The 15,060-nt window shown below is 47.3% G+C and overlaps 1 protein-coding gene across 2 annotated transcripts in view; it reads left to right on the top strand.

Moving 5' to 3' along the window:
- The first annotated feature begins 5,722 nt into the window (after positions 1 to 5,722).
- LOC118247571 (cystathionine beta-synthase-like protein) overlaps positions 5,723 to 15,060 on the top strand; it is a 29,962-nt gene continuing 20,624 nt past the window's right edge. The window contains exons 1-5 of one of the 2 annotated variants that reach the window (XM_035545646.2): positions 5,723 to 5,860; positions 11,637 to 11,761; positions 12,425 to 12,636; positions 13,216 to 13,322; positions 14,244 to 14,378. In XM_035545646.2, the coding sequence (XP_035401539.1) occupies positions 11,720 to 11,761; positions 12,425 to 12,636; positions 13,216 to 13,322; positions 14,244 to 14,378 (496 nt within the window). In that variant the 5' untranslated portion in view covers positions 5,723 to 5,860; positions 11,637 to 11,719. The remainder of the gene's footprint in view (positions 5,861 to 11,636; positions 11,762 to 12,424; positions 12,637 to 13,215; positions 13,323 to 14,243; positions 14,379 to 15,060) is intronic. The other variant, XM_050709716.1, reaches the window with a different exon arrangement.

The following is a 15,060-nucleotide window of genomic DNA, read 5'->3' as shown; positions in this document are numbered from 1 at the left end:
TCGATTTGTTAAATCCACATGTATGGGGAAACAGCACGTGTCCTGAACTACGCGGATGATTCTTCCTTGTCTGCAATGTGCTCATCAGTCATAAATATCTAATCTCCTGGTAATGCATGTCATATTTAATTTCTTGTAAAATCGTAACCTCCAGCAAGAAGAGCCAATAGTGACTACTATCTTCACCCGTTGTTTCAGCAGCAACAGAACCATTTCAGAAGGTTCCTTTTTGTCCTCCATCTTCCTGCTGGAGGTTACTGCCAAAAAGGTGTCAATTCAATTGCTCTGTTTCAACTGTAAATTAGATTTATGAGAACGGGTTGAATGGTGAGAGCTAACAAACCTGGTATACCAACAAACACTCTGGTAGCCAGTGTCGTTTCAACATACGCAAAGTGGGAAAGGGAAATGTGGTGCTTATCTCAACTCTATCTGCTGAGGCACAAACGACTACGTAGTGCTCCAGTGATCATTGGGTTCAGCACTTTTCTTGTAGCTGTGGTTTTGGTGTTTGCTTTCTAACTCGATTATTTTGACAGGACCAAAGACAAGTTACATGCATTCGTACATCAGCAGAGCAGAAAGGTGGTAACTCCTGGTGAAACGGTGGGCAACGACTTCTCGGGCGAGCTGGAGCCCTGTGGAACAGTTTGTGTGAGTATGGTTGCCCCTTTGATCCAAGTACCTTTAAAATATTTGGAGCTCTAACAGCTGTCCCCACTGGCAAGAGAAGTTAATGGTTCAGGTATTTGGGACAAACTCGTTCAGTTTTGAAGAAGGCATGCAGAGTGATTTTCCTGAGCACTGCGCCATCAGTGTGCTGGAGGTCATTGACTTGCTTCCAGCTGTCACAGTTTCCAAAGCTGCTCTTTTAGTTAGGTCTGGAGGAAATAAAAAAAAAAAAAAAAAAAAGTTTCTGCTCTGGTTTTAGTGGCTATAAGGCAAGGTGGGAGAAAAGCAGCACACAGCAATCAAGCCAGTCTCCCTGCCCCTCAGTTTTTCACAGAAAACCCTGTAGTCTGCTATGTTTAGGCCTGCTGTGTTTTTGCCAGCACCTGACTTACTTCAAATGTTGCCACCTATGCAGCTGAATTTTGGCTGTATTTCAGACCATTCATTCTCCCTTTCTTCCTGGAGCTGTCTGGGATTCCAGCCAGGAGAAAGGAGGGAGGCAGCTGCTGCCATTGCAGCCCTGTGCACCAGCATGCCTCTTGGGCCTGAGGGCTGCGGGAAGAGCCAGGGGAGCGACTGCTCTCCCTTTCCTGCTCACCCCTGTTTCCCCTTGAGAGCTAATAATTTTTTTGTTTAAGAGAAAGTTGATAAAGCTGCACAGATCAGAACAGTCCTGCGTCTTCCATCACTTCCTCTTCCTCTTTTCTCTTTAGTGAACATGGAAGATGCCTCCACTCTTCTTCTTCTTGTGTTGGTGGAGAAAAAAAAAAGTTCTGCAGCTGCAGGAGGAAGAAATTTGATAGAGGGACTCTGAGGCTGGACAAAGCACAAATGGAAAGTGAGCAGACTGCCTAACTGACTTTAAGATCACATTAATTGTTGCTGGGCTGGGGATGGGCAAGGCAAATTCCAAAATCTAAGACAGGCCAAAATCTAACCAACTAGTAGCCTCATTAATGTCTGGACCAGTCTTTTTGTTCTGGAGGGGTTTGACTCATGATTTTTGACCCTTTCACATGACCATGTTGACCACTACAAAGAGATGTTTAATTGCCTTTCTTTTTTACCTTCCATAGAGGCAAGCCTTTGGTCTTCAGCCAGCTCTGTGAGTCTCCAAACACACGCACGGTGGCAACTTTAACACTTCACAGAAAGACCATCTTCAGCAAAGGGCACAGATCTGTAGGTGAAGGGAGAGCGATGGTTGACGTCCTTCCTGTAGGACTAGGAGATGACTTGAACAAGGCTTCTGACACTCTCACGCTCTATCCAAGCTATGTTTTTAAAGTCTGGATAGGTGACATGTCAGATGAGTGAAAACTGACCGGGTCATTGGGCTTGGAGGGTCATACAAATTACAAGTGTAGTGCCATAGGGGTCTGTCTGTCCTAGTAACTGTCCCATCATAACATTTTGTTTATCAGTGACTTAGTGGAGAAAATGAGTGTGTCCTCGCCACGTTTGTGGATGACACCAAACCAGGGTGGTGTGCCTGGTGCAGTAGAGGGCAAGACAGTCCTCCACAGGCACCTGGATGGGGTAGAGGGATGGGCCAGCAGAAACCTCCTCAAAATTGAACAAGGACAGACTCAAAGTCCTGCCCAAGTCCCTGACAGGTCACAGGCTGGGGAGTGCCTGGTTGGGGGATAGCTCTGCAGGGAAGGCCCTGGGGGTGGCAGAGAGCAACAAGCTGGACATGAGGCCACAGCATGCCCCAGCGGTGAAGAGATCCAACTGCGTCCTCAGCAGTATGCACAGGGGCAGCCAACTGACTGGGGGAAGCGACTACTCCCCTCTGCTCAGCACTTGTTAGGTCAAATGTAGATACTGCCTACTGTTTTGGGCCCCCGATACGGAAAAGTCATCAATAAATTGGAGTTATTGGGGGGATGCTCTGAGACAGTTAGGGGCTGGAGCAGTGGCCCTGTGAGGTTGCCCAGTCAAGGGAAGGGATGACTGGGGAACCTAGCAGCTGCCTCCTTATGCCTGCAGGCAGAAGAGAAGCCATGATCTTTACTGAGGTCATCAACTGAAAGGGGAGGTTCCAGCTGGGTGCAGGGAAAACATTTTCCCCGTGAGGACAGCCAGGCACTGGACTGACTGTGCAGGCCCTGTCCTTAGAGGCTTTCGAGACCCAACTGTTCAAAGCTCGAGCAACCTGGGTTGATCTCTGGACTGACCGTGCTTTGGGCAGCAGGCTGGACTGCAGACCTCCTCAGGTCCCTTCCAACCTGAGTAATTTTGTCGTTCTGATGGCCAGCCTAAATCCTCAGTGCTGCAACTTTGACCTTTTCCACTTCCCTCCTGTTCTGAAGGAACTTGAAAAATGGTTTATCCCCTTCCTTATTGCCCTTTAGCTAACTGGAGACAGTTCTGCCCCTCTTCAGTTTTCTGTTCTTCAGTGTTTCCTCTTGAGTCATGTTTCCCTCTACAACTTCTTGTGGTGCGCTACAAACCATGTCTCACATTGACCATATCTTTTCTGAAATTCAGCACACCAGATTGGACATGGTACCTCAACTAAGCGCACCAGCACCGGGTGCAATGTGTCCTGCAAACTATATTTCTGTTTGCATAACCCTGTATGATGTTTGCTTTTTGCACAACAGTGGGGCATTGTTGACTTGCATTGAGTTTGCATGACACTATAATCATACATTCCATTCTGCACAATTGCTGTCCAGATAGTGGTTGCTCCAGCAGCTCATTGCTCCTGCCTAGCCGTAAAATTTTGCATGTGTCCTTATTGGCCAACGTCCTATTTTACTTTGCCACCTCATTTCTCCAGTCTGTCAAAGATTGTTCTGAACTATGATTGTCCTCCAAATTGTTTGCAGCCTCTCCCACTCAGTTAAAATAAAATCTGGAGTGGCTCCTCTTTGGCTGCTTTTTCCTCCCTCTATATAAAAATATTTCCTTGAGCTCATGGGATTGCCTTGTGCACTCCCTTCCCAAAGAGGTTTTGGGTACCACCACTGCACAGTGGTTCTTTGGATCACTTCATTATTCGCTCACAAAAAGAACTTCCTCTACCTGATCTTCCTCCATTAGGGATTCTACCACAACAGCATTTGCCCTTCGGTCACTGATTGCGGATGTCTAACAGGCATCTTTCTCCTTTACCTTTCAGTCTTCAGTAAGTGTATTCATTGCTGGTATGAGAAACAAGGATTTTTTTTTGCCATTTCTAAGCAAGCTGTTTAATATTTTGGTCAGCATCACATCACTGCTATGCAGATCAAACAACAATTTTTGTTATACACCAACCCTTTCAGCAACTCCTTTTTCCTTAGGTGAGAAGTATTGGCAGATGCTCCTGAATCTCAGGAAATGGTTTAAGTGGCTCCACTTATGACGCTGGTAGCGAATTGCTGGTTTATGGGAGTTATTCACAAGGCTGGTTTGAAGATTAATCTAAGTGCCCCACTGATTGGGCTTGGTCATACTGGTCTAATTAGGATGCAGTAGGGTCAGAAAAGCTTTGCATATTCATTTCCAGCCACTGTGACTGATTTTAATGCTACTAATAGCAACGGCAAGACAAAACTCCCATTTTCTTTAAGTATTGCGAGCTTACCTTCACCTGGCTGCTGCACAGTGAAGGAGATCAACTGTTGAGTACAGAGCTGTGGTGCCATTACAGATGGCACTCTCGTTAGCATCACACATTACGTTCAGATAGTTTCCAACATGCCTAGTGCTGTCACTTGGTCTTACAAGTCTTCTCTGAGGTATCTCACAGTTTGAAAGATCTGGCAAATCCATCTGTGCTGCCACTTCCGTATCTCAACGCCCGTCTGCCTGAACTTGCAGTGGCTGCTGCAAGGCTGCCAGTTCTTGAGACAGAAGAGCTGACTCAGTGCCTCTTCCCTCAGTCCTTCCTGAAAGGCATAAAGAAAAAAGGTGTGGTTTATCCCTCCTTGGGCTCAGTGGATATGCCTTCAGTTTTCAAAGATTTGCACCCATTCTCTGGAAGTTGTAACCGTGTTTCAGGCCCAAGGATTCATGTTTTTTTCTTCTGTGCTTTGCGACGCTCTGCATTCCAGTTGTGCCATTCTGTAATTTAGCAGCATCAAATGCAAGCCAGGGGCTGCTTCCACGTGCTTTTCCAATGGGTGTTTTCCCAGCGGTGCTAATGGTTACCTGCGCAAACCAAACTTTACATGCATATTTCAGACGTAACTAGCTAGGTGAGCTGCGGTTTAAAGTAAATAATCGCCCTGTTTAACAACTGTATTTTCTAGTAAGCCTTTCTTTAGGAAAATGAGGATAACAATGTAGAATTCAATGTAGGTTTTACATCTATTTTGGTCCAGATGGAGGCAGGGGAAAAAGCAACGTATTTATTCTTCAACGTATTCTTCAATTTTTTTTTTTTTTTTGGCGAACTGAGTTTGCATTTTTAGTGTATGTAACGGAACGGCTGCCTCAGTGTTGCTGTTTGTTTATTTTACTTACCTTTCTCTTGATTTGTTTGGAGTTTATCATCAGTGATTTTCCTTATTTTTTTGTTTGTTTGGGGTCTTATTTGTTTGTCTGGGGGTGTTTTTTTCACCCCACGTTCTACTCATGGTCCGTTTCCTTACCAGGGAGGCCTCTCCATAACCCCAAGGCTGCCCATTCAGCTTCAGACCGGTCACATCCAGTCACGCGCTCCTTTTTTTTTTTTTTTTTTTCATTTACACCATTGCCCGAACCACCCTGCCCCTTAACCTTTATTTTTATACAGCACGCCATACCCCGCAGTACGCCTATTTGCACAGCATCTGCATGCGGAGGCGTAGGGCTATTTCCTTCGATCACAGGGACCACGTGCGACACACGGCGGTGAATCACGCAGTAAGACGAATCCCCTTTAATTGCATTTCTCTTTATTGATATTTTTACACCAACCCCGCGCCACCCCCCCGCCCCCCGCCCTGTCTTCGCGCCGCCGCGGGGCCAGCCGACATCTTGCGGCGGGCAGCCCCCCGCCGCCCGCCCATTGGCTGCGCGCCTCCCGCCGACGCCCCCGCCTCGGCCAATCGCCGCGCGCCATGCCGCCCCCTCCCTCGCCGGGTGGGCGTGGCCTCGGGGGCGGGGGGGGGGGCCCGGGGCTCTTCTTAACCCCGCGGCCGCGCTCCCGCCATCCGCGCTCCCGCCGCCATCCGCGCTCCCGCAGCCGCCATCCGCGCCCCCGCCGCGCCCGGTAAGGGGGCGCCCCTTGCATCATCCCTGGGTGGTTGGGGGGGGGGGGGGGGGGCTGCTCGGTGCCGCGCTGTGCTGTTTTAAACCTTTAAAAAATTTATTTAAAATTTTTTTTTTTTTTTAAATTATATTTTCATCTATTTTTGGGGGTGGGGAAATCGGCGGTTTCCGTGCGACCCGGGGTTAAAAAAAAAAAAAAAAAAAAAAAAAAAAAGGAGGTTTTTGGTGTCGGGGAGCCTGCGGGTAGAGGGGGCTGGAGGGGATGCTCCCGGCAGCCTCGGCTGGGCTGGGGGAGGAGGAGGAGGGGGGAGGCTGGGATCTGCCTTCCTCAAGGGCTCCATTCCTCCTCGCCCCCCACACCTCTCCTGGGCTCCCCGAGGGTCTCCCAGTGCAGCCCCCCATCCCTTCCCCGTTTTTGGGGGGAAGCCTGGGCTTGGCTGAGAGCCCCTTGGAGAGCAGGTCCCATAACGCTGGTTGTAGGACCGGCCGTCGCTTGGCAGGTGAGGGGTTCCTCGCCTGTCTCCTGCCTATCCCCCTAATCCCAAAGCCTTTGACGATGGAGGTTGGGAAGCGTGTTGGCCCTCATCCGGCAAAGCCACCCCACCGCGTGTTTACCCATCAAACAAGCCCGTCTGATAAGCCGAGACGTGAGCTCCATGTTCTGGTAAGCTCGTGCTGCAGAAAGCAGGAGGAACTCGGGGTACGGAGATGGGCAAAACCTTGGCGTTTTGTGCCAGAGGAGGAAGGTGCAACCTCTGCAGCCAATACCTGCTCAGGACCCGGTGTTTCTTGGGATCACTGTTAACAAATAAGGCTCAGGTGCTGTGTTAGGGGGAGCATTTGGGCAGGTAGTCCTTCCCGAGACTGGTTGGCAGCTCTTTGCTGTCCCATCACAACCCTCTGACTGCTTTCTGGAAGCCAGAGCAGCGCTTTTAAAATCTGTATTTGGTGGCAAGGGTTGCAGGGGCACGTGTCCCGGAGCACAGCTCAGGTACATCATTAATCTGGCGCTGGCAGCGTTAGCAGGCTGCCGGGGAGGTTTGGACGGGCTGGCCCCTGACTATTGGCAGGTGCCTGCTGTCTGCCCGTGAGATGCGTAGGAGCGAGGCAGATAGGGGGATGCCTGCCAAAAGCTCTGCCGGTGGAGCCAGAGTGGGTGGCACCTGGTCCTTCCCACAAAACATGCCTTTGCCAAAGCGGTGGCTTCCTGCCTGGGCAGCGGGGATCCGCGTTTCTCTGCCAGTCTTTATCAGAGGTCCTGTGCTAACAAAAGATACGATGCCTCAAGGAGGACGTGTAATCCTAGGAAGAGAAGCTGTGACTGCCCCATTATAAATCCTGACCAGGTTTTTGAGACCAAGCTCCAGTTCCCTCTTTGTATTGTGCTGTGCAAGCCAATTAATTTCTGAGGCTCTGCTGCACTACCTGTGCAAAGGCAGGTGATGTCCCCTGCCTGCACTCGGTGAGCACTGCTCAGGCTGTAGTGGTGGCCCCTCTGTGCTCCCTGGCTGCGGAGAGGAAACTGAAAGCAGGGGAAGAAACAAGGAAAGCCTGTGACAGCAGCAGGTAGAAATGCAGATGAGGCATTCATTCTGCAGCCTTTCCTCTAGAGCTATTTTGCTTCTTGGGTCTTCTGAATGAAGATGCACGTCTTATCAGGTGAGTCCAGGCAGGGTTGGGGAGAACTGAAAAAACGAGGAAACGTCAGACAGCACACCATCTTCAGGGCTGCACACACAGTTTTCCTTCTGTGTGGGGAGGGAAGACTGAACGCTTCCATGTTTTCACCATTTTTAAGCACAGCAGTTGTGGGTGCTGCTCTGCTGTTGAAGTTGTAATGTCTTTGCAATGTTAGAGAGTCAGGGGCATGAACAACCTGCATCTTTCATGTCGGGAGGCTGTGTGTATGGCAGTCCAGCCCTGAAAGGAAGAGTCCTCGCTGAGAGGATGCACGTGTGCTCTCTGCTCTGCAAAGGAAAGCAGAGAGGTGAGAGCCACGGTATTCTTAATTCATAGCTCAGTTACTGCAGGTCCCTTGGTGTCTCCTGACACAGAATAGATAACTGTCTGCTACTGAGGAAGTATCAAAGCTGGGAGGGGGGAAAACAAAACAAAAATGACCAAAAAATTGCCAAAAAAAGCCCCAAACAAACCAAAAACGGCTGGGTGATTGTCTCCTGAGCCACTTACAGCTGTGGAGTTTCCAAACAGCTTCTGAAGCTGTGTGCACTGGTACATCTGGTAACCCGTGAAGATCCCAAAGCTCTCTGAGACCCTGCGATACCACAGGGCAAGCAGAACAACTGGTTTTTAGTGGTTAACTCATTTGTGGGCCTGCTCAGCGTCAAAGTCTGCCGTTCTCAGGCCGCAGCGTAATGGAATCCTGTATCTCATCTCTTGCTGAGCAGTCAGCCCTCAGGGCATCTCCCTGTGATCCTCCTTGTAAACCTGCCTTTTAGACAGCTCAATTTCTGCTTTAGACACGACTCAAGTTAATTATGTTCTCGCACACATGATACTCTCTGCATGTCTGCATTAGTGCTGACATCATGTACTGTGAACAGCCTTAGGAATTGTAGCTCCTAACATATCTGTGGAGCAAGTTCAGCCCAGGTTGTCTGGGGATTAATTTCACTCGCTGGCCTTCAATCCTGTTCTGTAAACTCCGTACTTAGGAGTTGAGAAATAGCTTAGATCTTGGATTCCCTGTGGAGATTGATGCAGAGGTGTGTCCATGAGGCTTTCTGGATCTCCTATCTCTGTCTGCCTCCCATGCTCCTCCAAGGCTCAGGTTTGAGTGACTGTGTAAATTGTCTCTGATTTTACCGCCTTGTGTGCTCTGCAGGTACAATGGTGGAAGTTAGTCAGGCTTTTCTAGTCAGGCCCTGCCCACACCCCCAGCTAGTTATGGGAGTGCTCACTTTTCCAGCAAACCGAGGTTCGGGTTGGCAGAACTTCTCTCCTGAAGACAGGGAACCTTTCCTGCAGCTCGCCTCCCTCAGGCTCTTCCGAGGTGTGCTCAGCTGCTGTTCTCCTGTCCTGCCTCCCCAGTCTGACTCCCAAAAGAAAGGCTGAGAAGAGGGTCAGGCTGGTGAAGAAGTTGCTACTGTCTTTTGTTTTGGTGATTTCTGCTCATCCCTTTCCTTCCTCCCTCAGAGATGTCCCCAACTAGAAAGACACACGAGCTCCCTGTGTCCTGGTTTGGGCCTGCAGACAGGGTCTTACATCTTTGGGTGAATTTGGGTGTCCTAGACTGGTCACATCTGCGCCATGTTTAGCTGGGGTTGCATTAGCTAGGCCTAGAAGTGCCAGCTGGGTGTTTGGGGCGGCATGTGAAGAAGTTAGGGCTCATCAGTAGTGCTGCAGGAGCTCGAAGATCTGAGGTCTCCCTGCTGGTTCTGGACACAACCAGCCACACTGGGCTCCTGACCTGTTTCACATATATTGCAACAAGCCATTGCTGCTGCTCCTAAGTCTTCACTGAGCTCTGTGGTAAGAATTCCCTTTAAAATTCCCAGGTTAGTTCTGGGATTTTGTCCTTCTTCAGAATCTAAGGTACCAGGTTGACCATAGCTGGGACTGATTCTCTGCTAGCACGTGGTTGGAATTTGGCTTCCTAAGTGCATATGTGCATACCTATATACTTTGGGGTGAGTGGGTGTGGGGTTATTTAAAGTCATGCCTAATAAAGCATTTTGAATGGATTTGTTAAACAGGAGCTTGTGTTCATTCCAAGGAATGATGCGCTTAAGATTGGTATTCGGTGACAGGAATTTTGCTGGCAGTGCTTATGGTTATTTTTTTTTCCTCTCTAGCCTCATTTTTGTTCCAAGTTCTAGCCCCACGATTGAAGCTTTGATGAAACATCAAAGTATTGCTGTTCCTCTAAAGATGCGTGAGAATCTTGCTTCTTAGTTGAAGGCAATAAATACAGTTTTTCCTTAGCTTCTGCTGTTTCTAGCTCAAGAAGTGATGGATGTTGCTGGTGGTGGATTTTATTTCATTTTATTGCCGTATAATAGAGGAAATGAAATGGCATTGTCTTGCCCAATTTTGAGGGAGACCTCCAAAAGGCAACTTATGAAGGCAGCCAGGTTCAATTCTTTCCTGCAGGCAGTACAAACAACAAGTTCTTACTTACTTCAGACCTTTGAAAGTTTTACTGCCACAAATTTTCTCTCCCTTTCTCCACAATTTTGGACCCTCTTGCAGGAAACAGGTTTGGTGATTTAAAGTCTGTTTTTCACCCCCTATTTTATGAGGAAAAAAAACTCCTGCTTCTTGTCTATAATCCCTTCCTGCTTTCTTCTTGTGTATTGAAATGGTTTGATCCTTTGGCAGCAAGGTATCCTTATTAGATGAGCTTGGTAAATATTGTCTGTCATCAGTCCTGAGCCAAGGCAGCCAATGTCAATGTCCAGTATTGCATCAGCTGTCTGAAGGAGCTTGTAGAAGTAGCTTGCAGGAAAACTTGAAACTTCCCCAATACTTTTGCTTTGGGAAAAAAAAAAGGTGATATTCTGGACTATGAACAAGGCACCTTCTAGAAATAGAAATGAAGGCTGGGTCTTGCTTTGGAGCTAGAAGTAAACTTTTCTTTCTGCTAGTAAAGACGGGTGGTATTAAATTGCATATGTTTATGCTATAGCAGCTCTCTTGGACTGGTGCCTCGCGGTCTAGTCCTTGTCAGTAGCCCAGTACAGGATGCAGCCTCTGTTGGCTCTTGGGCACGTATTAACCCAAATAAAGCAAAAAGTATCATTTTGGTGACGTGGAAGCTTTTACATCCAGAAGATGAATTATTTCAAGTCTTGAAAGTTGACACTTTCAGAGTCTTCTTTCCTAAAGAGGGGCGTTTAAATTCCATAAGCATTTTCGTCAAATCAACACATGAGAAAGGAATAGGTGCATATAAAACAGTAGTGGTTAGTGGTGCATGTTAACTTGCAGGATCAAATGCTAAAGTTCACTGATCCTGTGATTCAGATGTTTTCCAGTCTGCCAGCAGACTGTCAGTGCTACCTGATCAGAGCTGTATCTGTTTTGCATCCATTTGGTGTAACTGTGGGGATGAGAACATTTCCAGGCCTAGCACAATGCAGTAGTGGAAAGAACTGTGAATCCTGCTGCAAAATAGTGATGAGAAAAACAAATATTAGAGAGAAAATGCATTTTCTAAGACTCCTGCCAGATTTTTGCCTTTAGTAGAACTGAAGCTGGCTGGAATAGGAAAAATGAACTTACTGCTTCCATTTGTTATTCACTAACTTCTGAAACATAAAAAGCCTGCTGGGCATCCTTGTGGTTGAAGTGTTTGTGTGCGCTACATCCAGCATCGTTGCAGCTACATGTAAAGCACTGATTTGGTGTTGGGAGGAACTTGTAAGTTTGGTCTCCTCAAGGGTGGAGAGAACTCTGCAGATGTTCCTGTTCAGAGCCTTTGCCTAAAATGTATAAAGGGTCTTTTGTTGATGGCCTCATACAGCCCTTTTACCCTTGATGTCTCTAGAAGCATACATGCTGTGGGCTGAAGTATTTTCTTTTACTTTTTGTGGCTGTCAAGTTTATGGAAACACAGACAGTCCAACAGTGTCAGATGACACTAAGCTGATTTTTTGTGTGACACCTCCGCTGCGTGACTTTTTTTATCCTGCCTATACAAATCATCTTTGCTTCTTTTTGTGGCTTTTTTCCCCATAAAAGTGGGATGACTGTCTTCTCCCTAGGGTAAACTGTTTACTGATGGTGTTTTGTTTGTTTAACTTGCATATCTGCAGCTTTGAAGAAGATTCCAGTCCTGTGACCCACTGTACTCTTTCTGCTGAAGAAAGTCCAGTCTACTGCGCCTTTGCCTAAGAAAATGGAGAAACTGATGTCAGAGAGACCTATTCCAATGTCTAAGGTATATGTTGGTCTTTGGGGAATACTATTTGCCTTTTTCTCATCAGAATTTGGGAAAGCTCTATCTGTTTTCAGAGGGATTTCTAGATCTCTTGGGGCAGGGGGAAGTGAGGGGGTTGGAATTCTCCTAAAGCAGGTGCTATTGAAACTAGTGAGCTGCTTGAAAGAGTTTTCAAGATCGTAAGAAGCTGCAGAGTCTTTTGGCACCACTTTCTAATTAGCCACTGAGTAGTCTTATTCTGTTTCTCTGCTTGGAAAGGAGAAGCTTTATCTCCAAGGGCTATCTTTTTGTGTGGGAGGGCTGTCTCCCACAACATGTGGTCTTGATATTCGTGGAGGTTTGTTGCAGTAAGCACGTGTTTTAGTGAGTTTAAGTTATCTTGTCACTAAGGGTGCTGTCTTGAGCTTTGCACTCGGCATAGCAGTGCAAGATTCACAATTTGAGAAGTATTTGGCAAATCAAAATTATGATAAAACGCTTTCCATCTTCACAATAATATGGAGACATCAGCTGAGCATTAAAATACACATTTATTGTGTGACCTTTTTCCCTGAAGGGAATAACAAGACCGGGACATAGATACTCATAGATACTCGGGATACTCTGGCCTCATTACAGCAGCGCATATGAGTTACAGCAGACTCTTATCTTTTTTTCTCCAAGGATGAAATGCCTTCACTTCCTACCCAGCTCAAGCCAGACGCAAACTCATGCCCTCATGCTCCTGGCAAATACTTCCTTTCTGGAGGGACAGACCAAGAGGACTGTAAGGCTAACGATAAGGAGAGGAAGTGGATCCGTCCTGATACACCTAGCAAATGCACGTGGAAGCTCGGGAAACCCATCTCTGCCTCCCCCCATCGTCATGTCACTCTGTAAGTATTGCTCTTCTTTGTTTGCTGGTTTTCAGCACAGGACTTGTCCTGGTTCCATTCAGAGCCATGTGGGTTAAACAAAAGGTGACTGGTTTAAACTGATGCTGCTCTGCATGTAGATGTGCTGGTGCTTCTTAAATTTCAATGCATAAACAAAACTAAGAACCCAGATTAAGTGTACAAGGTGTCTTGCACAAAAGAAGTTGCATGAAACTGCATGGACTGGAACTATTTTAAATAATCCAGCAAACTGTTCCCTGACTAGATGAATGATTGCGTTGTTAATGCTGGCTGCTTAAAGCTTAGCACTGCTCACAGTTTGCTGTGCTACTTGGTGCCAGGAAGGAGCGCAGAGCACATCATTCTTGCCTCAGCACTCAGCTGGATGTCTGATTAATCCTTGAGTTCCGGATCAGGGACTTGTTTTACAAATTTCTATCAAACAGATATTTTGATTTAAGAGAATGTCCAAGTCTGCTGGAAAAGGGAGAAGGCTGGGTAAAATAAAGCAGCAGAATTGCTGTGTGTTGTTACTGCGTGACCTGCCCATGGTCTGTTCTGACTTTGTCTATGTGCCAGGCCAGAGCCTCCAAACATCCTGCCGAACATCCTGAATAAAGTTGGCAATACACCTTTGGTGCGAATCAACAAGATTGGGAAGCACTTCGGCCTAAAGTGTGAACTCTGTGAGTACTACTGCAGGCAGGAGACAGAAATGAGAAATGCCGGGGAGTTCTGGTTAGTAGTGCTGTGGAACCTGAGCATAAGAGGAGTGCAGGAACCCTTTAGAAAACAGAACCAATGTTCCTTTTTTTATAATTTGGCAGAATTCCAGGTTTTTAATTTTTGGTCATCTAACACATCTTCCAGTTTGTATTTCATACGAGGACTCTCCCTGCAATTTTTCTACTTTGTTGAAAAGGATTTACAAATTATACAAAGCTTGTAACTGCTTCTAGTATTCATAATTTTCACTAGTGCAAAGTGCAGATTCCACAAGTTGCCATTAAAGGTCAAAGAAAGTGATAAATGGGCTGGAAGTGCGTCAGTGAAACGTTTCTTTAAACCCAGCCATACTGGAGATATCTGGAGGCTCTGATCAGAGTCCTGAAAGGTGATGTTTAACACGATTAAAGGGATTCGTCTGGGAGTACTGCACTGGTGAAAGTGCAGGCTGAAGGGGAGAAACTTGTAGTTTGATCAGATTCTCTTTGGCTGGAGAACGTAGCAAGGAAGAGGCAGGGCGTGTTGGTTAAGCATGGGTAGAGCTCTTTCCTTCTGCTTTTGCATTGGAGGAGCCCTAGGGCTTTTTATCCTCTTGACTGGACTGTAACAATGAAGCAAGATGAAAGAAGTCAGCATTTTATGAAAAGACTGACCTTGGGGGAGTTCCTGGCTTCTGTGGCCTACATAAAGTACCAAACTTGCTGTGCTGTGACCCATAACAGTGGAAATGCAGTGCAGTGAATCCTCATCTCTGCTGCTGTAAGGAGGGAGGTGAATTGGGCCACACGTGTTAAGAGTTGTTCTTGAAGGCGTGATAGGATCAGCAGCCTGTTGGCAAATGACTGCTGTTTAAGAACTCTGCTTGGTTTCTTTGTTTCCAGTGGTAAAATGCGAGTACTTCAATGCCGGGGGCAGCGTGAAGGACCGCATCAGCCTGAGGATGGTGGAGGATGCTGAGAAAGCTGGGATCTTGAAGCCTGGAGACACAATCATAGAGCCAACCTCTGGAAACACAGGTAGGAGGTGGGAAGATCCTAGCAAAGTGTGGGGAAAACATTCTGGTGGCTTTCCTGGAGAAGGCAAACCTGAGACTGGAGCATGGAGGCTGCCTGTGCAAGGGAGGAAAGGGGATCCCTTCCCGCCTGCATGGTGCTGGGAGCAGTGCCTCTTCTGTCTCACATAAGCAGCAATTATGCAATGTGCTGTGCTGATCAGAACGGGTGGGAAGGATGTCTTCTAAATTTGCGGGGGCTTTTTGCTTTCAGAAAAAGGAAGTGTTAGACCAGATTCACTAGGGTCTCTAGGTCCTACTGAGTTCAGCTGAAATTGTTGAAAATTAAGCAACAAGAGACTGGTGTGAATCTGATCTTCTCGTTGGCAAGTCCCATGGTCCTTGGTCCTGCACTCTGCCAGGTGAGGTTGGCCTGGCCTGAGAATTGTCTTTTCCCATAGCGGTGCAGTTGAGATGGGAGACAGGCTGCATCCCCGCAGCTCTATTTGCTGACACAGTCCTTGCATCTAGATCTCCAACAGGTTTCCCTTGTGGCAGCATCTCCTCTCTGGAGGGTTATGGGAAGGAACAGCCCCACTAGTCAGGGGCCAGGGAAGAGCATCCGATGATCTGAGCAGGCTGGAGTTAACTGGGCTCCTGCATCAAAGCTGTTGCCCTTATTATTAAGCTGCTCTAATGGTGGAGAG

Source organism: Cygnus atratus, chromosome 1 (genome assembly GCF_013377495.2).
Source record: "Cygnus atratus isolate AKBS03 ecotype Queensland, Australia chromosome 1, CAtr_DNAZoo_HiC_assembly, whole genome shotgun sequence".
Taxonomy (NCBI): domain Eukaryota; kingdom Metazoa; phylum Chordata; class Aves; order Anseriformes; family Anatidae; genus Cygnus; species Cygnus atratus.
Note: the sequence above shows the minus strand (reverse complement) of the source record. Positions and strands in the feature narration are given on the sequence as shown.